Below are 25,215 nucleotides of genomic sequence, written 5' to 3'. Positions count from 1 at the left end.
AGATAATTGGGTCCAGATTCAGGTCCACCAGTATTAGGATAAAATGAGCATATGTACAGATCTGTCCATGTTGTCATGACTACAAGAACACCCATCTCCTTACCCATATGGTATTGACCCCTCTCCCCCCAAGATCACATGCTTCTCAAATCCCACTCAGACTTTCATGTAAATCCAGATCAAATGTTTTTAATCCATCCACCTTATGTTTTGATAACGAGAGTGATTGAGACATCTGACCATCCTCAATTTTTTAATCCTCTATTTTGAGAGCCGGTTGCTTGATTGGATCATCATGCGTGTTAGGCCCCTCCAGTTGATGAACAAAAAGAAGGGTTGTCTCCATGCTGTGGTGGCCTCCAGCATACCCATCTCCTTACCCATGTGGTATTGCCCCCCACATGACATGCTTCCTACTTGCCATCTATGTACCCAATTTTAGTCACTCCCTCGCTCTTTATATACAAGCACAAGTGACCAAAGTTTCCCAACAACACAACGTATCAATAATCACAACTCAAACTCAGCTACACTCAAAATACTTTTGCTTGTTCTTTGAGAAAAGCTTTTGAAGCGCAATCATCATCTTCATCTTCAACCTGCAAGAATGATCAGCACAAAGAGGTTAGTGGAGATGGCTAAGAAGTGGCAGAAGATGGCCTTTAGAGGGAGAAGAAGAATCTCGTTTGGTGTTGTGAACAAGAGCAACACCAAAGTCGCAGAAATTGCAGAGAAGGGCCATTTTGTGGCTTATGCCGCAGATGGCAAAAGGTACATGATTCCCTTGGCTTGCCTCCAAAGATCCATCTTCCAGGAGCTATTGAAGATGGCTGAAGAAGAGTTTGGGTTGGACGGTGCAATTACATTCCCTTGTGACTCTACAATCATCGACTACATCATGTCACTTGTGCACAGAGACATGACTAGGCAGATGGAGAATGCATTGGTGGCATCTTTATGTAGCACTAGATGCTTGTCATCGTCAGAGTTGCCTCAGAGCTACCCCTGCCATCAGGTGCCCCTTCATGGATTTTGAGCAAAGAGAATATTGTATATAAAATACATTTGTAAAAATGGAAATTTTGAGATAAATTCCAACTTTTTGGTCAAGAAATTGCCTGTTCACTGTATTTTTCCTGTTCTAAATCATAAGTAAAATGAACTTAGGTCGATCACCTAATAAAGCATTTGGGAAATTTGTTTTATTACCTATACATGACTGGTACCAATTACTAGTTAACACTGGCACGTACTCAGCCTGAATTCCTGTTGCATATGCATTCTCCCATTTTAACAACTTACCCAATCTCTCTCACACCCCCAAAGTGAATGACAACTCTCTCTCTCTCTCTCTCTCTCTCTGTCCATATATATATATATATATATATATATATATATATATATATGTGTGTGTGTGTGTGTGTGTGTGTGTGTGTGTGTGCGCGCGCGCGTGATTAGGATCAGGGAGGGAGCCCTTGTATACAAAAGAGAAGAGGGTCAACAACTAATTACCAAGTCTGGCTTGTGGGCGCCTTAAACCTATTCTAGATTGGGAGAAGCTTGGACTTGACATGGTTCAAGCTGGATCCTGGACTATTCACTTTATATTTGAGATAAGCTCAAGATAATTATGAGCCCGTTAGCCTAGATGAGGTCGACTCCAAGCCCGTGTTTGAATCATAGCCATCGTGGGGAATAACTATAACTTCTTGGCAAGTTATAATCTAAACTTTTTCAGCCTATAGGTAGCTTACCCTGTCTAGAAAAATGGTTCAACTATTTATACCCCAAAGTGTAATTAAGTCATGTGAAGATTATTATTTTTATTTTCCATATGTTTGGCTGGATCAAGTTTAAATAACATTGCTAATGTTATTGGTTACAATTCTTTTTTATCACCAAATGAGCCACTTATTTTTATTTAATGTAAACAATGGGGCTTTACGTACACATTTTGGGTCCTATATCCATAATTCTCACTAGTGTCCTCTAGAGAAAAAGTTATAAATGCAAACAACAAGCTCCTCGCCAAATGAGGAGGCATTTAAGCTGCCTAAACAAAAGAAAGACATCATTCATTTTGTAAATTATGGGAGGCTACTAGAACGCTCATCCATTAATCCTAAGAAACCAATTATCTAAAAGAAAAATGATCCTAGGAAATATGTGTACCTTTAGCACCACAAGGAATTCAACACCAGCACCACAAAGAATTTTGCAGCATTATAGGGATGAGAGTTGTTGTTGCCACTTGGGAGAGAGAGAGAGAGAGAGAGAGAGATAGAGATAAAGATTTTGGGTAAGTTTTTTGCTAAGTTGCTAGAAAATGGTTCATCTTCCTTCCTAGTGTAAAAACAGGAAGGCTTGAATGAGATAAAACAGGACCCATGCGCTTCCATCTTGAACTAGAAACTGGATAACCCGTGCATTAGGTTACACCAATAGGTGACATCCAAATGGATTGAGGAGATCCATAGTCAGTTTTTTTTCTTTTTGGGGGAAATAGATAAAACCAATTTTATTAATTTGGGCAGATTATAAAACTTAAGATTGCAAGGCACCAACCATAAGTTTCAAGAAAAGATCAGTAGGGGTTTAGAAGAGTGCACTACAAGGATGAGGATAATAGCGGCGACTCTTTTCCAGCAACAAAAAATCTCACCACTATTAATAAAGTAATAAGAACAAGATTTTTTTCTCTACTAATTGATAGGTAATAGAAGGGACATAAATATCTTATCGTTATTACTCTACTATGACCATGAATCTCGTCGTTGGTAGCTTCATCAATAACGGTAAGCTGGATATCCCCCGGAATGCCTTGCCCTTGCACACATCTCGCCGTTAAAGGCATGTGTATAATGGCAAGATTATCTAATCGTTAAAACACTTTAATGGCTAGAAGATTTCCCTATTGTAGATCAATAACGGTAAGATCTGCCTTTCACCATTATAGGGTTATAATCTATAATTGTGACAATTATGTCGCTATTATAGAGTGACATTTATAAATGGGTTAGGGTAACTCTAACCCGTATAAAAACAAAAAAAAAGGAAAGGGGGTCCAACACCCCCCACTCTTTCACGCATTTTACGCACAGAGAGAGAGAGAGATGTTCCTCCTCACTTCCTTCTTCTCCTCTACCGTCACACGACATCTCCTTCCTCTCTTCCATATGTTCAAGACCCACAGTCGGTAGCAGCACAAATTGGCGCCCCATAGTTGGCACCACCACCGATGCCACTGTGCACCTAGGGGGGGTTGATGTTCGTAGGGAGTTACGATGTAGTGGATTTGTGGTTAGTTAAGGGTAGAATATTGGATGCAAAAAAATAGGAAGCAGAGTAGTGGATTGGGTAGTTTCTACTTTTTAGGAATAGTGGTTTTATGGTTACGTAAACAATGGAGTAGTGGTCACATAGAGGATACGTGTGTGTCAAGTAATAGAGTCTATATATGTGTATGCATTTTTTGAAACATTAATGAGATGTGTTGCCTTTCATTTTTTATTTTACCATACGTCTCTTTCCTTCCTCCATCTTAAATATTTTTGCAGGTTATTTTGTGAAGAACAAAAATTATCAACAAGTTGTGGTATCAAAGCAGCCAAGTTCAGATCAGAAAAGGAAGGGTTCATTGGTGCAAACAGTCCTTGGTAAGAGGATTAAAGTGAGGTAAGGCAAATGGCTAGTAACCCAAACACGTTGAATTTATCACAATCCTTGGTACCAATTTTTAATGGTGAGAATTATGAATTTTAGAGCATAAAAAAAAAATCCCTTTCACAAGGTTTATGGGATCTTGTTCAAAATGGTTATGCAGAAACAGAGACCTCCAAATCAAGGGAGAAAAATGGTGATGCCTATGAAAGTCGCAAGAAGGATGCTAAGGCATTGTTGGTGTTGTAACAAACCATGACAGATGTCATATTTTTAAGAATTGCGAGTGTGACTAAATCAAAGGAGGCATGGACCATACTAAAGCAAGAATTTCATGATGACAAGAAGATCACCATAGTCAAGCTCCAAACACTACGTAGAGAATTTGAAACATTCTCTATGAAAGGCAGTGACTGGATTTAAAAAATTTTGTCAAGGCTTGCTATTATTGTTTATCAAATGAGAACCTTTGTAGAATGTATTGCTGATCAAAAGGTAGTTGAAAATGTGTTAAAAAGTTTACCACCTAAGTTTGATCATGTAGTTACCGCCATAGAGAAATCCAATATTTTTTCTATTTATACCTTAAATGAATTAATGGGCTCATTGTTGGCACATGAACAACAAATGAATAGCGGTATATAAAATGTGACTAAGCATGCTTTTTCATCTAAAATTGATAACAAAGAAGCAAGCAACAATGATAAAAAAAATGACAGCAGAAGTCAAGAATGAAGAGGTTACCGAGGTGGCTATCATGGTAAAGGAAGAGAATGTGGAAGGTCAAACTACCAAAGAAATAATAATGCTGAAAAAATAATCAAGGCAGCCAATGTTTCAAAGGTAAACAATGCTTCTTTTGTAAAAAGTTTGGTCGTTTAGAAGCAAATTATTTTGAGAAGGCAAAACAACAAGCAAACTTTATAGAGAAAGACAACAATCCTTTTCTTACCAGCACAAATTTAAATCTTAGTAGTCAAGACGTGTGGTTTTTGGATAATCGTTGTAGTAACCACATGACTGGTGAGAAAAGTTTGTTCAAAAGCATTGATGAGTCAGTAAAATTGAAAGTTTGGCTTGGCAATAACATTCAAGTTCAGATTGTGGAAAAAAGAATAGTAGAAGTAGTTTTAAATCAGGTGAACAAAAATTTATCAAAGATGTATATTATTATGTACCTGGTTTGGCACAAAATCTACTAAGTGTGGGTCAACTTATACAAAATGGTTGTTCCATTTTTTCAAAAATAATGTATGTGAAATAATGAAGGATGAGAAGTTTTTAGCCAAAGTTCATATGGCACAAAATCGTGTGTTCCCTCTTAAATCTTCATGTTTTGATCATCATGCCTCAGTTACTAATATTGATGATATATCTACACTATGGCACTTAAGATAAGGTCATTTGCATTTTAAGGGGTTAAAGCTTTTTAATGAAAAAAAAATGGTATTTGGGTTACCTCTGATCATATTCCCAAAAAATATATGTGAAGGATATGTTTATGGGAAACAACATCAATTGTCATTTTCAATTGGAAAGGCAAGCTTGGTGGAAGGTTGTATGGAGTTACAAATACTGGTCAGCATGATTATGGAGTTGATATATCCCCAAATGGATTAAATTCATCTATACATAGACTGAGTCTAACATTTCTCACTTCCATTGTGAAGTTTTGATGAGTACGATCAAAGTGCTTCCAAGCTTCTGCATCAACAGAATTTGTGATCTTGTCTTCATCATGTCGAACTTTATTTGCATGTTATCTCATGTGTTTAGCTGTCCTTAAAGACATATACAATCATTGCAATCTATAAGTGATAGGAAAGTAGCAGAGCAACTTGTATGAAACTTCTTTTGATCTCGTGCTACCATTGCCTCTTGTCTTTGGCTTGAACCGGGGATGCCCACATAACGGGCATGATATATTGTTTTCTTGATCCTTGAAATACAACATGCATTTATTTGGACAAGCATCTATCTTTTTATACCCCATACCTAAAGCATTGACCATAACCTTCACACGATAGAAATTTTATGACAATTTATCATCTTTAAGCAACATACTCTTCACAATCATGCACAAACGGTCAAAATATGATTGACTCAAATTATACTTGGACTTCAAATTCATTAGTTGAAGAACTGCAGACAAAATAGTGTGACTCTCGCAACCGTTCCAAAGTGGTTCATCAGCATCTCTAAGTAAATCATAAAATCTACTAGCTGCATCGTTTGGTGATTCTTCATCTACTACAGTTGTTACATCACTAGGACCCATAGAAGAACTCAGTTCTGTTCTTGTGGCATAAAATATCAAATCCATATATGGCTTATCGTGCACCACATTCACCCCCGTGCATCAAAATTGTTTCTAAATTCTTTACCATGAAACGTCTAATTCTGATAATCGCTTACAAAACCCTTCTTGTATAGGTGATGTTTAATGCCATGAGGTCCTACAAATCGATTGTTCTTACAAATCTTGCAAGGACACTTAATCCGACTTGTAGGATCCACTGTACTGGCACTTGCCATTGCAAAATCAATCAAACTTTCAACACCATCCATATATTCATGCGATAACTTATTGTCAACTATCCTACAGTATATCCATTCATAATTTGCAGTCATTTTGTCGTATGATATTACGAACAATATCCTAACCAGTTAAAAGAGAATCATCAGAATGCTATGATGAAGAAAATATCAAATTTATCATGCAATATATGATGTCAGACAATCACAAGAATTATGATGCATGTATTAATAACTTAATATTTTCATGTGCAAACTATTCATAACACGATACATTCATTTGAAGCATGATTTTATTATATAATTTCACATGTAAGTCATAATCAAATTGAAAAAACAAACGAGGCAGGGGGGCGACCCCCTGCCTGAATAAAATAATGAGGCAGGGGGTCGCCCCCCCTACCGGAAAAAACAAACGAGGCGGGGGGGCCGACCCCCTGCCGGAGAAAATAAAAGAGACAGGTACCCCCCTGCCGGAAAAAAAATAAAGAGGGATTTACATGGGAGATGTTGGGCGGCGGACCAGGGGGTGACGGGCCAGGCGGTGGGCCGGGGAGTGCATCGGGTGGCGAAGGAGTGCATCGAGCTGACGGGAGAGACGAAACATGAAAGAGAAAAAAGGGCTCAGATTAGGGATTTACGAGAAAATTAGTGACGGATTTGGCAATGGCCTAATTCCATCACAACTCCATCGTAAATTTTGATGACCAGTTAGCGAAAAAATATTTCAGTCGCTAACTTTATCGCTACGTAGCGACGAAAAAACTTTCATCGCCAAATCCGTCGTTAACCATCGCGTGTGTTGTAACAAAAACTTGTCGTCGCTAACTAGTGATGGAGGTAGTGAAGAAAGTTTTTTCGTCGCTAGTTTCATAAATATTACAACTCTTAGCGATGGATTAGTTTCTCTTGTTAATCCATCGCAAATATCCATCGCTAATTGGCAATTTTCTTATAGTGCAACTTATCAAGGTGGTCTATGAAGGGAAAGCTTTCCTGTCCAGTTTACAACGTCGATACAGTTTCAAATAGCTTGAAGTTCAGCAAGATGACGTGTTACATGGCACACCATCGATTCTTACCAGAAGATTACACTTGGCATTATCAAAGGAAGGAGTTCAACGATAGAGTGGAGCTTAGAGGGCCACTAAATGAATTATTTGGAGGTACAATTAAGTATGTTACTATTGATTTCGAACAAGTATGGGTTGGTAAAAATAGAAAAGAATGTGCTGACAACCAATGATATCTCAATTGAACAAAAAATATATATTTTTCGACTACCATATTAGTCATCACTGAAGCTAAAACACAAGTTAGATGTGATGCATGTTGAGAATATCTTATATACATTGCTCGATGAGAAGGGTAAAACAAAAGATAACAAAAATGCATAGGATGATTTAAGACTTAGAAAGATACATCATCACCTGCACTTAGATAAAAGTGGTGCAACATCGAAGAAACCACATACACAATATACATTTTTTAGTTAGCATAAGAATGAGTTTTTTGATTAGTTGAAGGATGTGAAGTATTCTGACGGCTATGCATTTAACATTGGGCAATGCATAAACATAAATGATGCTAAATTTTTTAGAATGAAGAGTCATAATAGACGCATCTTCTTTCAGCACCTATTTTTTATTATAGTTTGTAGATATTTGAAAAAGACAATCGACATACCTTTAATTTGTCTGAGACATATGTTCAAACTGTTGTTCACAAGGACATTGAGAAGATATGCTTTAATAAAGATTAAGGAAAATATTTCATTAATCTTATGTGCTTTGAAGAAGATATTTTCACTAGTATTTTTTACCATCATGGTGCACCTAGTCATTCATATATCACGTAGGGGAGCCTAATTTAGACTATTACAGTATTATGAAGGATATTATTGAATTTAAATATATATGATGACATTGGGTGTATATGTTTAGATGTAATTGGTTTGATAATAGGCACATACATAAGGATGAATACTTTATATGTGTCAACATGTCTCACTGATCTTACCAAGAGAATCCCTTCATTTTATCCTTTCAAGCTATGCAAGTATTTTATATTAGAGAACCCACAAATAGCGAAATGCATATAATACAAAAGATAATACCAAGAAATGTATACTAGATTGTACCATATTTAGCTAAACATAATGAAAAATAAGACAGTGGTGTGTATCAATAGGTTGATTCATTACCCCACCTCCCACCCCCACACACACACACACCATCGATGAAGATTTCATGTTGTTACATCGAGATGATTTAGAGGATTGATACATATTTCATTATGTAATTTTATGAAAGATAAAGGTTGACTTTGTGATGTGATGTTGTAGAACAACATCCTCCCAAGGGAGTCGACTCTGAAGTGTGAAAAAATTCGATGAGTAGAGCAAAATAAATAGTTCAACATACTAGTAGATCATCTTTGTACTTCTAGAGATATCAAATGAGGGTGAGTTTCTTATTCTCTAAATTTATATTTTTTATATAATTTAATGCTAAATATATTTGATATAATATATTCTTAATTTGTTATTTGCAGACCAAAATAGATAGACAGAAATCGATAGTGAGTGTGTTCTATAAATAATGATAAGTTTCTTATTCTCTAAGTTTTGATTTCTAAACTCGTTGCTATAATTAAATTTTAATTTATTTAAATTATAGAAGTATATATGTTTGTTGTAGGCTTGGAGAGGATATAGCTAGTGTAAGAGGTTTGTATTTGAAGTGCGTTTGTTATAGGTTTGGAGATTATATAGTGGATTTGAAGTTGAATGTTTGAAGATGTATGTTCAAAATATATATTTGAAGTTTTTGTTGAATGTATATTTCAGTTGTTAATTTCATTATATTTGAAGTTTTTGTTGAATATTTGTTTCAGTTGTTAATTTTAGTATATTTAAAGTTTTGTTAAAATATATTGGAAGTGTATGTATTTGAAATATGAATGTGAATATAAAAAAAAATTTAAACTAATTTTTAGTTTTAAATTTATAGGTTTATAGCCTATAATAACAACATTCATATGTAGCAAAGCAAAAGACACCTTTGTAAGTAACTCACACTTTGTATTGTATATGTTTTGATTTCTTAACTCTTTGTTACAATTGCTACAATTAAATTTTAATTTATGTGAATTGTAGAAGTGTATATGTTTGTTGCAGGCTTGGAGAGGATGTAGGGAGTATAAGGGGTTTGTATTTGAAGTGTGTTTATTCTAGGCTTTGAAAGGATGTAGGAAGTGTAATGGGTTTGTATTTGAAGTTGAATGTTTGATGATGTATATTTGAAGTTTTTGTTGAATATATATTTTAGTTGTTAATTTTAGTATATTTGAAGTTTTTGCTGAAGTGTATTGAAAGTGCATGTATTTGAAATGTGAAGGTAAAAAAAAGTTAAAACTAATTTTCAATTTTAAATTTACAGGTTTATAACCTATAACGGTGACATTTTTGTCTCGTTATTATAAGCGAGTTCCATGTCCCGCCATTATAGGCGAGATCCCTGTCTCACCATTATAAGATGGCTATAATGGTGAGGTAATTCTTCCTGTTATAGCCTATAACGGCCAGTTAATACTCGTCATTATAAGGTATAATGGCGAGCATTGAATGTTATAACCTATAGATAGCCTATAACGGTGAGCCAAAGATCTTGTCGTTTTAGGATATCTCGCCGTTAAAACAACCTCACTGTTATAGGCTATCTCGTCGCTATTAGTGTTTTTATTTTCGACGAGTAATCTCGCTTGCATTTGGGTCAGCTTTCATGTTGACCTATAAATTTTGTTGTTATTAATCAGTAAAAGTCATTTATTTATGGTGACTTATCGGCAAGAATTCTCACCGTTATAGGCCAACAACGACAAAAAATAGAACAATAGCTGCAAGAAAAATTGCCACTATTGACCTTTGTCCTTGTAGTAGCTTTTTTGTGAATACCAACAATTTCTTGTTGTGGGGCCACAAAATCCCACCATGTGATCGGCTGCAGTGACATAGTGAGATGAGAGTCACCCAATCCCAATTCAGGTCCCACAACGTGTAGTTGTAGGATACAATCAAGGTACGGGTGCGTGCATACCGTGAATCATTCCCATCTCGTTACCCATATGGTGATGGTGTCTTTAAGTAGCAGTAGATGCTTGTCATCCTTCCAGTTGCCTCAGACCCATTTTTAATCACAAAGTAAAATGAAGGAAGATTCAATTGGTACAGCATGTGGAAGATTTGTGTATTATTACCTAGGAAGTTAATGCCAATAACTGGGTATTAAGCAATCATGGTTAGCATTAATATCTGAAATAGGCATATACTGATTAATCAATGCGTGCATAATTAAAAAGGTTTTACATTAATAAAGGCAATGAAAAAATTGACATAAAAAATGAGTTTCAAACAAATTGACACGCAATAAGGATGGGTTTAATTTGGTTTTTGTTTTCTAACACAAGGTTAGAAAAAAAAAAAAAGTGATACGTATGAGAATTTTCCTTTACTGACCCAGGTGAATATAGGAGCAACCCGAATCAATCTGACTATTTGGGTCCTAAATGAAAGCAAATCAACACATGCAACTTCAACAGGCCATAACTTTGTCTTCCGATTTCGGAATTCGATGATTCTTGAGACATTGGAAGGCATATTTCAAGGGCTAGGAATCACTGTTTTTGGGCCCATCCTAGCTCATTCAGTGGATCAAACAGTTAAACCAAAGTTTTACACGCTATATATATAGTAAAGTTTGACTGGGAGCCATCTCTCTTTTTTTTTGAAAGGCAAGCTAGGGTTAAGCAGACTCCTACCAGATATCTCTTAAGCCCCATGTGGCAGAGGGATTCGAACCTGGGTCTTCAGCTTGGCACAGGACCCCGGACCCGGCTTACTGATACCACCTCGGTGGTGTGGGAGCTCTCTCTTTACCCGAGGAGTTAAAGGATGATTCAAAAAGCAAAATTTGATAAATCCAAACTGTAAAATGTGGGTTCATACAAAAGGCTCACCCAATCCATTGAGACGTTGGACCATGCAATTATGGTGACCATTGGATGGATTCAGACATACATCAAGATCATGGATACAGCCGTACATCTCCATGCACAACCCAGGGGGAGCAGGCATGTGATGTTGTCCATTTCTCTTGGATACATGCAGGATGAATGATTTTCAAACATTAATTGTAAGGTCGTAGACCTTATCACATGATGGTGTGGGTCCTTGCTGGGGGCAATATCTATCAGAGGCTTGCACCATTTGCAGGATAGGCTCAATTGTTCTTCAGCCTTGGACTAGATCCGAATTCTCATGTTTTATCTATCAAGATGGGATCCAAATGATCCAAATTCTCATGCCAATTTAGAATTATTAAATTACTAAACAGTTGGCTACTTAATTATGTTTTATTTTTTAATTAGTTCTAGTGATCAACTTTGTAGGTGGACCTCAGTCCCTTTGAGTAAGGTAATATTACTATGTTTTATTGAGTTTATAAACTTCTAACCTTAATATGGATTGGTTGGTAATTTAATACGTACTTAAATACATCACAATATTGTCACATAGTGTTATATAATGCAATTGACCTATCGAAAAACATATAACCATTTTATTTGGTGCCGGGTCAGATTAAGTTCATGTGAACTCTAGACTGCCAAAACCTAGTTTAGATTTGAACCCATATCCATCCCTTAGCCAACTTGGATTGTGAATTTGTTGGGTTCGGGTTAAACTGCTGGGTCTTAGGCCTGGTTTGTATTCTTTCGTCACCATTTATTTGAATGCACATTTCAGCCTACATATTAATACCAGAGATGCAGTTCTTAGCCCCATGTACCAATAGAGGTGGAAATATGTCGGATTCAGGCCAGATCTTGTCAGAATGGGATCTGATTCCGAAATGTAAACAGTAGTTCCAAATTTGGATCCGAATTCGAATCAGATCTGAGGAGGTATGGTTGAATCCAAATCCGAAATACATGTGGTAATACTGGATCCCAACAAAATACAACAAAAATGAGCTATTTATATGTAAAAGAAATGCAATCGGGTCAGATTTTGATTCAAATCAACTCCAGATCCAACTTTAAATGCTGACGGGAATCCAATCTGAATCAAAAAGTAATCTTATTGAATCTGATCCAAATGCACATTCAAGATGTTACTTAAAGGGTCCATATCTGGAAATAACATGTTGGAATCGGATTGGATATCTGACCATAATCTGTTTGCAGCACCAGTTGCCAATATCTTTGCTGCCACTATGATCACGTTTGTGCAGAATCCAATTGGATTTAAAGTATTCTCATGCACATATAGTCGTGTGTCCAACAGGATGGAACAAAGTTTATTGTGGTCTGATCCATTCAAGCCTACTCTCCGGTAGTTAGTTTCTATAGAAAAAATGGACCTGATCCGTATATGCTTAGTCCTAGCCCATAAGCTGCATCAACCTAGGCTTAGGTTTTGCTCTCGAGCCTGGCTCGTTCTAAGCTGGGTCTACTGTCACAAAACATCTCATTCTCAAGGAAACCACAATGACAGAAAATCTCATGATATTTTGAAAAATTGGTTTTTCTTGACAAAATTAAGGAAAATATTGTTATATATAAAATACAAAAAAGTTGTAAAAGATATATACATTTAAAAAGATAAAAATAATATGAAAAAAATCCAAAATTTGTTTCTAGTGCACTAATATTGTGATAAAAATGTGTTATTTTCAATATATTTTAATAATGCCATGATTTTTGTATTATATTGGCCTTTGAAAATATCATGATACAATCACATTAATATTTGTGACATAGGCGGTGCCCAAGAAATGCTGGAGCCATGCATGCAAATTTGTTCGAGTTACTGAGTCTTTAATTAATTCCTGTACCCTTAATTAGCTAGCCAGGCTTAGATAGGCGTCCGACTTAGCTTCATCTTCTGGTGTTTTATGCAACTAATTTGGTTCCACTCATCCGCTATCTCATCTCCTATCTTCATACTCCTCTGAGATCTTACTGATGCAAGTTTATATTGATCAAATCTGACCCTATAGATGGATTCTGCATGGTTGAGTTATCAATAATAGACCCTTCGATCATACTTTTTTATGGAAAAACATGATTTTTTTAAAATCACAAGGTACTGTGTTTTATCAGTGGTTGATTTTTGAATTTCCAAAAAATCCTGCACTCAAATCAGATTCAGGTGATTCAAATGTTGCTCTTCACTAAATGGGTGACGTAGATCACATTTATGCAGTCAGATTTGATCAAAACAGCCTGCATCAATGAAATCGAAATAAGGGTACGCAGATAGGAATGAGTTGGTGATTGAAAAGGACTTGTGTTTTATGTCTTTGGAAAGCTCAAATTAGCGTTCCTTATTGTAAACATGGACGCAATGCTGAGAGAGGTGGTAGGCAGAGGTAGCGTAAAATGCAGATCCATCTGCACCAAGTGTGCTTGCAGCAAAAGTGGACTTATCTAACTAATCCAATGAGGGCCGTATTGGTGGTCAATTTAGTTATTGGACACCAAATCCGTCTCGGTGTACCATAAGATTTCCTCACGGATTTTGGGGGGTCCCCAACTTGGACAAATGAGCATAGGATTCCCCAATAGACATGGTAACTACTTACCAGTAGGGGTGGCAAAACCTGACACGACCCACCAACCCGCCTCTTAGGCGGGTTCGGGTTGGGCTTAAGCCAACCCGTTTCATAAACGGGTCAACCCGCGTAACCCGTTTATTAAACAAGTCGGGTTCGGGTTGGGGGTATGCCAACCCGCCAACCCGGCTGACCCGTTTAATAAACGGGTTAGGTGGGTGGGTCAACCCACCAACCCGCCAACCCGACCCGTCAACCCGCCAACCCGTCAACCTATAAACCCGACCCGCCAACCTGAGAACCCGTTTACCCGACCCAACCCATTTATTAAATGGGTTGGCGGGTCATGTCGGGTTACCCGTTTATTAAACGGGTCGAGTTCGTGTTTTCCACAGCCGACCCGTTTAATAAACTTGTCGGGTTCGGGTTGAGGTATGCTGACCCGCCAACCCGTCGGGTCGACCCGCCAACTCGACACGATTGCCACCCCTACTTACCAGCATGCCTACTTACTTAACCATGTGGTTTGGGCCCCAAACCAAAGGCCTCTCAAATCTCATTTTCCGAGAGCAGATCAGGTGAAAAGATTTGACATCTTCACCGTCCATTGCTTCATCCCACGAGGACCCCACGGTGCAATTTGTAGATGGTGAGGATGCCAAAATCACTTTCCTTCAAGTAATTTGTAGAGGGTGACCCAGGTCTAATCGGGTCTACTATAAGAGAAACTATATCCGAACCCGATAAGGACTACATGAACCAGACACGGGTCTACTATAAAAGAAACTATGCCAAAATCACTTTCCTTCAAGTATTGAATTGAAGATTACATAAAACGCAGAAAAAGCGATGGGTGTGATGAGCACATCCCCAATACAAGGTTTTCCGAATCATGGTGGGAGAGCGAACGTGGCCCTGCATACCCCGATCCAGTCTATGGGATGGTTATGCCATTTGATTCGGGCCTGAGTGATTCCCCAACGCAGCTGATTAAGTATGCCCTCGAGATCACATGCCTTTCCTTGAAAGATGCATTGGTTTCTTTCCAACCAAGCATGCTTTCAAGTTGTCAATACCCAAGCCCGCCTAAGAAACAACCAACGATCACTGTTATGACAAATATGTTGTGTAACATCCCTCAAAATCTCCAACCTTTTAAAAAAAAAAATCAAACCCAAAATTTTGAGAAAAAATTTAAAACTTTTTTATTTATTATAAAAGTATTCATGATTCTTGAAAGTAATATCTCATAAGTTCTTCTATAGCCACATTCCAACCATTTCAAATACTAGGCAACTCATCTGAATGCAAGCACGAGTGTATATTAGCCTCCTAGTGTCAAATCCAGTACAGAATCATCCATAAACGTATCTCGATTGAGAAATTCACATGAGTCCTGAAAATAATATGCCAACAAATTCATCTTTGGTCACATTTCAACCGTTTCAAATACTAAACGGTTCACTTGAGCGCAAGCGCAAGTATATATTAGCCTTCTAGTATCAGATCCAGTGCAAAATTATCTATAAATACATTTTGATTGGGTTTATTACTTAAAGGATGCTCGCATATAAAAAAGATACAAAAATGTGAAAGACAAAATTTATCTAAGGCTTAAGATAATTGAAGAGTTAAGATTTTCTCACGCATTTTTGGGTCCCCAACTTGGACAAATGAGCATAGGATTCCCCAATAGACATGGTAACTACTAAATAGCATGCCTACGTATGTAACCATGTGATTTGGGCCACAAACCCAAGGCCTATCAAATATCATTTTTGGAGAGAAGATCAGGTGAAAAGTGATTTGACATGTTCAGCGTCCATTGCTTCTTCCCATGAGGACCCCACGGTGCAATTTGTAGAGGGTGAGGATGCCAAAATCACTTTTCTTTAAGTAATTTGTAGAGGGTGACTCAGGTCTAATTGGGTCTACTATAAGAGAAACTATATTCGAACCCGATAAGAACTACATGAACCAGACACTTGATCGTACCCGGTAAAATAATATTTTATATAATTTTTACATTGAAAATTATGGGTCTTAGTCAGAACTCAGGTCAGGCCCGAGTCTGGTATAAAAATTTCATAAATTATACCCGGGTCCTTGTACTAATTCGACCTTCAGGTCCGGACTTAGGTCTTAATCCGCTTATTATTTATCACCATACCCGGACCCTATAGGGTTTGGTTTGGGTCGGGTTTGGGTAAACCAGACACATTGAGACCCCTAGATATGGGTACAACCTGACCCACGACATGAGATAGACACCAAAGCTCAAAAACCTTTTGCAAAACAATGACATGAGGACACATGTTATTTTAATTTTTAATAGACAAAACCTGTTTTCGGATATTTCAACATTTCAAAGTGTACTCTTATTAAAATATTATTAAAAAGTACTACAAATTTGTTAAATAACACCCATATGTGTCAGTGTCTGTGTCAGCATGTTATAACGTGTCACTTGTCGTGTCAAAGTGACACGGAGGCAAAACGGTGTGTCCATGCGACATGGCTTACGTAAGGAACCATATATGCCATTCTCACTCGCCCTCCAAGTCTCTATATTTACCTAAATAAACCACCTAAATGCACAGGTGAAGTATAAAAACATGATGATTGCCACACTTGGCTTTTGAATTAGAATTAGAATTTGATCATTATCATCAGCCTCCTGCAAGCATGATCAGCACAAAGTGGATAGTAGATGTGGCCAGGAAATGGCACAAGATGGCTGCAAGAGGGAGGAGAAGAATCTCACTTGGTGGTGTTCAGAAGAGCAACAACAGAAGAAAAGGGAAGATTTTTGGGGGTGCAATATGTGACCTGAGCAAAATGGAATGCAGAATAGGGTGGCTAATGGATGAGAACAAACCAGGTGTGCTTTGCCTGTTAAAGAAGGGCGTGAAAGCTGCCTACACAGGCTGAGTCTTCCATAAACATGGGGAAGCCTTTTCCATCTGGGGATAAGGGGTCACGGGATAATACTTTTCCCCTCTTGATAGATTGTTAGATTTTAGCAGCAACAGAAGCAGGAATCCAGTTTTCAGACTGTTGTTTTGTATGTGTTGTTTCAAATCAGCTCCTTTTTATTTTGAGGGTGGCTCTTCAGACTTGTATATTTTCTGAATTAGTAAGATTTTTAATTTTTTTTTTGTTAAAGATAAAAAAAGAAAAAGAAAAGAGAATGTGTTGATGGTGCCATTGAGTAGCCGTAGATGCATCCTCAAAGTTGCCTAAGAGCCATTTGTGACAAAGTATCTCTCAGAAAATAAATGTTTCTTCATCTCCTCCCTCTTGTAGCCATTTGGAAGGGGCGACATGCGAATGTCACCAAGTTGATGGGATGTCACCAAGTTTGAAACCCACTGAAGCATCCTTGCCACAAAGTTGAAGCTGAGTGTATTCCTTGCCACAAGGTTTTGCCAACCGGAGGTCAGGCAATTTACCCATTTAGTTCTCAGATTCAAATTATAATCATTTGAAACCCTAGCCAATCTTACCATACCAATCTCTGCTTAGAACCATGAAAGGTGATTCTCAAACATGAATCTATATCCCCATCCATATCATGGAAGTAGCCACTGCACGTAGGATCAATTGTCACCAAACATTGTAAGATCTATCCTATAGAGTATGAAATGAAGTCAGATTCTAGTTTTATAGCATATCATTATATGCAACTTAAACATGATATCATGTTTATCCAGATTCACATTGTAAAAGAATAGGATCTTAAATAATTTGTCTCATCAATTATGGATCTAACCTGAATCTTTTTATGCTCAAATGGGTCATGGATGTATCTCCACACATTAGCAGCCGCCAGCATTTGAGGAATGAATGATCCAGAGTTTCCTTCTCTTTCTTGCAAAGATAGCACCTACTAGGCATTGAGATGCCTAGCTTTTTAAGCCAATCTGGAGTTAACAGCTTACTTGCATCTGCTGCATAATTATAAACAAACCACCCAGATTTAGGGTCTTTGTTTTTGCAACATATGAATCTTTTCCATGTCTTCTTGTTCTTAGATCTAGCCATCTTGAAAATATTCTTTCTTGTTACCCAGCACCAACAAATGTTTCTAATTTTTTTTTTTTAAGAAAGAACATGAATAGATTAATCCAACAAATGTTTATTTTTAGTCCTAATCCATCAAGACCGTCTTGACAACTGTATTACAGGTGGTATCCCATGTGGTAAGCGGGGTCCTGTGTCAAGCTGAAGGCCCATGTTCGAATCCCTCTGCCACATGGGGTTTAAGAGATATCTGCTAGGGGTCTGCCTAACCCCATCTTGCCTTTAAAAAAAACAAAAAAACTCTATTGCGTACGTGGCACATAAAGCAAAAAACAGGAGGACCTTTGAAAGATCTAAGTCTTGCTATCAAGGGTTGGGTCCATCTGTGTATAGGTCCAAAACTTAGCCTTGGTGCCATTGCCCAATCTCCATCTCATTTTTGGCTAATGTTTTTCTGTCTCTAGAAAATTCCTCTCCACACTAAAGTTACTCTCTGGACTACATTAAATGACCAAATGCTCCTATTGCTGAGGTACTTGGCATCTAAGCTGATTCTTTGAATAAATCTCCAATGATAACCTAGCTAAATTGGCTTTGTTGACATCAAGAGGTCTCCCTACTCCTCCCTCAAGTTTATGCTTGAAAAGTCACATATCATTTTCATTAAATGGCATCTCTTGGAGGTCTCTCTGCTGAGTTCCACAGAAAGTTCCAAAAGTACTCCTCCACGAAGTGAATTATGGACCAAGTCACTCTTAAAGTTAAGAAGACAGAAAACTATTCTTCGCGCATAAGACAAAATATATGCTTGCAGCTGTGTAATCTTTTCCTCAAATTTGGCCATGACCTACCTACAGTATCCAGCTTTTATCCCACCCTAAAACAGTGGCAGACCCAGATATTTCAAAGGCAACCATTCCATCGTTGCCAATCTTGGTGTGATCCCAAGCTAGATTAAATGCACAAATGTGAGATGGAGCCCTTGTAGGTGGTGTTTGTATTATTTAATGATTGCAGCTTTTAATAAAAATAAGAGGAATTACAACTGTCTATCCATGTTATCTTAAAATTTTATCAAGCACCAATCATTTGGTGGCTGCTTGTTTACATGTATAATCTTATAGTCAGGTTTTGGTTTCTTTGGTTTGACCTAACGAGTTGGATAACATGAGTAGTGCAGTAGAAATTAAAATGCAGCTGTAACCACAATGCCAAGCTGTCTTTTAAGTCCCCTTTGAGATGAACAAGTGGTTGGATCCAAGGCCCAATAGAGGTGATTCAATCCCATTTAGATTCAAAATTTTAGCTGTTCCTACAGAAAACACAGGCCTGATCTGCATGCCCTAACCCGATTCATGTCACAATCCATCACCATATCTGGATCAGATTGGTTTTAGTGCTCCAATGGTCCAGTCTATAACTTCAGATATCGCCCCCCTCCATGTGGGTCAAGCTTCGGACTCTTTGACTGTTCTTCCCTATCATAAGCAAAACATTTAGGACCTAAATGTTGGTACTAGCTCCTAAACCTTCTTAGCTGATTCGTGGACAAGTTGGGTCCAAAGATGCGACCATGTTGATTTTGATCCTTGATTATACATATTAGGACCAACTCAGATGGGATTCAATAATCAATCTCTCTTGTTATCACAACCAATTGAATGGCAGCATTTCGAGTTGGGCCCATATTCTGCTGCTGGGTGGGCCATACGATGCCACCACGTCATCGACTGTGGCGACATAGAGTTTATATCATTGGGTCCCACTTTAGGTCCTATGCAGTGGTGGCCACCAGCATACCCATCTCCTCATCCATGTGGTATTGCCCCAACATCACATGCATCTCACATCCCACTTGTCTTCCCTGAAAATGAAAACACAATCTCTCTCTCTCTCTCTCTCTCTCTCTCTCTCTCTCTCTCTCTCTCTCTCTCTCTATATATATATATATATATATATATATATATATATATATATATAGAGAGAGAGAGAGAGAGAGAGAGAGAGACACATGCACAAGCATATTCTGGGTGGGCCATAGGATGCCACTACGTGATCGGCTGTGGCGACATAGAGTTAATATCATTGGGTCCCACTTTAGGTCCTATGCAGTGGTGGCCACCAGCATACCCATCTCTTCATCCATGTGGTATTGCCCCCAACATCACATGCATCTCACATCCCACTTGTCTTTCCTGAAAATGAAAACACAAATTTCTTTCCCTCCCTCTATATATATACATGCACAAGCAGATATCAATAATCACAGCCCAAGCTCAGCTACATTCTAAAGTACTTTGCTTGTCCTCTGATAAACTGAACCATATTCATCATCTTCATCATCAACCTGCAAGAATGATTTGTACAAAGAAGCTACTAGAGATGGCCAAGAAGTGGCAGAAGATGGCTGCTACAGGGAGAAGAAGAATCACACTCGGTGGTGTGAAGAAGAGCAACTCCAAAAGAAAAGCATCAACAGTTGCAGAGAAGGGGCATTTTGTAGCATATGCAGCAGATGGTAAAAGGTACATGGTTCCCTTGGCTTACCTCCAAAGACCCATCTTCCAAGAGCTGTTAAGGATGGCAGAGGAAGAGTTTGGATTGAACATCAATGGCGCAATTACATTCCCTTGTGATTCTGCAGTCATCGACCATATCATGTCACTTGTGCAAAGAGACTTGCCCGGGCAAAGGGAGAATGCATTGGTGGTTTCTTTAAGTAGCAGCAGGTGCTTGTCATCCTCTGAGTTGCCTCAAAGCCACCCCTGCCAACATATTCCCCTTCAAGGATTTTGAATTATTAAATACTGTATAAAATACACATGTACAAAATGCAAATTTTGAGAGCAAATTCAGTTTTTTTGGTCAGGAAAATACCAAATCATTGTATTTATCCCATTCTAAATCCTAAGTAAACTTTGAGAAAGATGTTCAATTGGTAAAGCAAGTGGAAGATCTGTTTATCGCCAAGAAGGTGTCTTTAGACATATTACTCTTACTGCATGAACATTCTAAGTTTAAATGTCCTCCCATTTTTTGTTGGATATTCATTAAAAATACAAATGAAAAGAATGGCATTAAAAAAACGAGTTACTGAAAAATCGGTGAGCAGTATAGATGTGTTTAATTTGTAAAACAACATGAACTTATATATATGCGATTGTTCTTTGAAAATCAAGTTAGGGTATAAGAATTACATGATTGAAATTCAAGGCTTAGTGCAGTTGAAGAGTATTTTTTCTAAGTAAAAATTTTCATGTTCTTAACATTTCACTGAAAAGAACGAGTTTTTTGGCTCATTTTTTGAAAATTAAATGACCTTTCACTGTCTATGGTTGAAACTTGAAAAATCCGTCCTGTTGCTTTACTTAACATCAGGTGATGGTCTGGGTTAATGAAGTAATTAAGGTTATCATTAAAGATGGATTGCATTTAACCAAACTTCTATGAATTACGTGTAATGAAGAAATATGGTTCACAAATTTTGGTAGATCCAAGCTGTAAGATATCCACTTGGCTAGGGATGCCTTGATATGCTTCACTGATGACGGTCGAGGAAACAGCTGCCGGAAGAACCTCTGCAGTGGCAATGACCTCATCAGCGATGGCATCAACCCGGCTGTAGCGAACAGCTTTGCGCCCTCCACGAAGAAGTCGTTTGAACTTCATCACCCTCCATGAAGAAGTCGGTTTAAATCCAATGACGGAGATGTCGGTTTAAATTTCGCACGGAGAGCGAGGGAAAATTTTGTGCCCTAGATGGGTCGGTTTAAATCAAAAATTAGCGATGGAGAAAAATTCCCTCGCTAATTTCATCGCTAATTTGCAACAGAATTTATCCCTCACAAATTTTCGTCGCTAATTAATGTTTTTCTTGTATTGAGAATTAGCGACAAAAAATTGTCGTCGCTAATTAGCGACGGAGTTTGAGGCATAATTTTTTTTTCGTGAATCCATCAATAAGTAGCGATAGATTAGCGATGAAATTTTTTTCATCGCTAATTAGTGACGGATTCCTGATAGAATTTTTTTCGTCGCTAACTTCACAAATCATTTGAATGTTAGCGACGGATAGTTTTTTCTAGCTAATCTATCACAAATTTGTGACAGAAAAAATCCGTCGCAAATTTTCGTCGCTAATTAACATTTTTCTTGTGTTGGGATGTTAGGCCTACATCCACAATGGAATCACTTGCTAGCTGGCTTCATTCACCAAGGTTGCCTTGTATATATATACAATTTGTTTCCTTAGTTGCTTATATTCTACATAATTCTTTCTTATTAATATTTTCCTTTTGTCTTTCACGATTTTTCTCTTTCACGATTTTTCTCTTTTACAGAAAAGGATTTAACAATAGAGGAAGTTATCGGATGCATTGGATGATTCTCAGATTTTTCCTTGGCTGGTTGATAAGCTGATTCTTTGAATAAATCTCCAACGATAACCGCACTAAATGGGCTTTGTTGACATCAAGAGGTCTTCGTACTCCCTCAAGCTTAGGCTTGAAAAGACACATATCATTTCAGAAAATGGCATCTCATGGAGGTCTCTCTGCTGAGTTCCACAAATTTTCAAAAGTACTCCTCCACGGCATGAATTATGGACTGTAACTCTTAAAGATTAGACGACAGAAATCTATTCTTCTCGCACAAGACAAAAATATATGCATACAGCTGTGTAATCTTTTCCTCACTTTGGCCAAGGCCACCCTACAGTATCCAACTTTTATCCCACCCTAAAATAGTGGCAGACCCAGATATTTCAATGGCAACCATTCCATGGTTGTCTTTTTGGGCACTAGATCCCTGTTTTTCAAGGAACGTGAGATTTAGTGTATATTCACTGCCAATCTTGGTGGTGATCTCGGCTAGATTAACTGCACAAATATGAGATGGAGCCCTTGTAGGTGGTGTGTATTATTCAATGAGCATGAGGGAGGGATGTCGTTTCAGAGATTCAGAGAAGAGTTTGGGAAGAAAAACAGTTGGAGAATTTTTTTTTGTATCAGTCTCCAAGTGGGAGATTGATGAGTTGTGGAGCCTGATTCACTGTTTTTGCCCTTGCAGGAAGGGGGTCCGGGGGCTCCCCCCCGGCGCGGCCCCCAGAAGAAAGTTTTTTTAGGACTTATGTTTGGGACCCGGTTTTCAGTGGATCCGACCCGATTTGGTTAGGGTTAGGGTTGTTGCCCTTGCCTTGTTTATATTCTCTCTTTTCTTTCCCTAGCTTGTAACTGTCAGATAAGAGTAATAAGATTTCTCTCTCTCTCGGATTTGAGGAGAGGTTTTTCCACGTAAATCGGTGTTCTTCTTGTGTTTCGTTAGATTGTTCTTGTTCTTTGTTTCCTTTTGGTTGTTTCTTGCTCGTGGTTTTCCTAACATGGATAACATTAGTGCTGTAGAAATTAAAATGCAGCAGTGCCCACAATGCCAAACTGACTTTTTTCTCCCCTTTGAGATGAGCAAGTGGTTGGATCCAATGCTGAATATAAGTGGTTCGAACCCATTTAGATCCAAAATTTTAGTTGTTCCTACAGAAAAACCAGGCCTGACCTGCATGCCTTAACCTGATTCATGTCACAATTTATCACTATGTCGAGATTAGATTTGGTTTTAGCCCTCCATGTGGGTCAAGCTTCAGACTCTTTGTCTGCTCTTCCCTATCATAATCAAAATATTCAGGACCTAAATGTTGGAACTAGCTCCTAAACTTTCTTAACTGATTCATGGACAAGTTGGTGCCAAAGAAGCAAACATGTTATAGCTAATCTGGGTGTACACTTTAGTGTCAGTGGGCTTGATTTTAATCATTGATTATATATATTAGGTCTAACCCAGATGGGATTCTTTTTTTTGGATTTATAACCCGAAGAAACCGCACCCAGCATGAAGACCTGGTTCCAATTGCTTAGCCTGCCATACCTAGTTACGGTCGTCCTGCCCACAGCGTAAAACTTTGAGGCAAGGACAGCCCCCCCCCCACCCCCTGGGCCCCAGGGCCTATGCTGGGTGTCGACTTGAGCACAGAAGAGATGCCCATGCGAATCTAACCTTGACTACCTGTCAAGTGGCCAGAACCCCCACCCGACTACCCCAGCCCCCTTGGTGAAACCCAGATGAGATTCAATAATCAATCTCTCGACTCATCTCTCGTGTTATCACAACCAATTGAATGGCAGCATTTCGAATTGCGCCCATGTTCTGCTGCTGGGGATGCCACCACGTGAAAGGCTGTGGCGACAGAGTTAATATTCTTGGGTCCCATGCTGTGGTGGCCACCAGCATACCCATCTCCTCACCCATGTGGTATTTCCCCCCGCATCACTTGCTTCTCACATCCCACTTGGCTTCCATGAAAATTAACACAACCCAATTTCATTCCTTGCCTTTGTATATATATACATGCACGAGCAGATATTAATACTCACAACTCAAGCTCAGCCACATTCTGAAGTACTTTGCCTTTCCTCCGATAAACTGACAACCACATTCATCATCTTCATCATCAACCTGCAAGAATGATTTGTACAAAGAAGCTAGTAGAGATGGCCAAGAAGTGGCAGAAGATGGCTGCTATAGGGAGAAGAAGAATCACACTCGGTGGTGTGAACAGGAGCAACACCAGAAGAAAAGTGGCAGAAATTGCAGCGAAGGGCCACTTTGTGGCTTATGCCGCTGATGGCAAAAGGTACACTGTTCCCTTGGCTTACCTCCAAAGACCCATCTTCCAGGAGTTATTGAAGATGGCCGAGGAAGAGTTTGGATTGAACATTGATGGTGCAATTACATTCCCTTGTGGCTCTACAATCATCGACTACGTCATGTCACTTGTGCAAAGAGACCTGTCCAGGCAGATTGAGAATGCATTGGTGGTGTCTTTAAGTAGCAGTAGATGCCTATCATCCTTGGAGTTGCCTCAGAGCCACGCCCACCATCACATGCCCCTTCTTGGATTTTGAACGAAGTAGATATTGTCTACGACATACACATGTATATATGGAAATTTTCAGAGTAATTCCAACTTTTTGGTCAAGAAAATTCCTATTCGCAGTATTTTTCTCAGTCTAAATCACAAGTAAACTAAAGAAAAAACTGGCAAAGTGTAAAATTTGGTTATTACCAATGAGGTTAATACCAATTACCAAGCAACATTGTTACTTACTCATGACATGAATTCTTGTTGGATATGATTTTTAACATATGTAGTTTCAGGACTTGAAGCTTGAAAAATTCATCGGTGGCTTTAATTATTTACGCTATAAAAAAAGGGAAGAACAAAAAAAAGTTCCAAGTTAATTTATGGATTAGTTAAGTGTGTTATTTGTTTTTTTGAAAGACAGTTAAGTATGTTATTCAGGTCATCATTAAAGATGTGTCACATTAGTAA

The 25,215-nt window shown here is 38.2% G+C and overlaps 2 protein-coding genes and 1 pseudogene across 2 annotated transcripts; all 3 read left to right on the top strand.

The window, feature by feature from the left end:
* Positions 1-541: 541 nt before the first annotated feature.
* On the top strand, positions 542-16,739 carry LOC149829755 (auxin-responsive protein SAUR64 pseudogene; annotated as a pseudogene).
* A 3,359-nt stretch (positions 16,740-20,098) lies between these two features.
* On the top strand, positions 20,099-20,801 carry LOC149829754 (auxin-responsive protein SAUR68-like). The gene has a single exon (XM_090015619.1). The coding sequence runs from the start codon at positions 20,187-20,189 to the stop codon at positions 20,625-20,627; it is 441 nt and encodes a 146-aa protein (XP_089871745.1). The 5' UTR covers positions 20,099-20,186; the 3' UTR covers positions 20,628-20,801.
* Positions 20,802-24,373: 3,572 nt separating this feature from the next.
* On the top strand, positions 24,374-24,787 carry LOC149829753 (auxin-responsive protein SAUR36-like). The gene has a single exon (XM_090015286.1). It carries the CDS (start codon positions 24,374-24,376, stop codon positions 24,785-24,787), a length of 414 nt encoding a protein of 137 aa, XP_089871412.1.
* Positions 24,788-25,215: the final 428 nt, after the last annotated feature.

Source organism: Nuphar pumila, chromosome 8 (assembly GCF_984573655.1).
Source record: "Nuphar pumila chromosome 8, dmNupPumi1.hap1.1, whole genome shotgun sequence".
In the NCBI taxonomy this organism is placed as follows: Eukaryota; Viridiplantae; Streptophyta; class Magnoliopsida; order Nymphaeales; family Nymphaeaceae; genus Nuphar; species Nuphar pumila.
Note: the sequence above shows the minus strand (reverse complement) of the source record. Positions and strands in the feature narration are given on the sequence as shown.

Excerpts from the sequence above, each read along its gene's own strand:
- LOC149829753 (XM_090015286.1), top strand. The coding sequence starts at position 24,374 with ATGGCCAAGAAGTGGCAGAAGATGGCTGCTATAGGGAGAAGAAGAATC.
- LOC149829754 (XM_090015619.1), top strand. The coding sequence starts at position 20,187 with ATGATTTGTACAAAGAAGCTACTAGAGATGGCCAAGAAGTGGCAGAAG.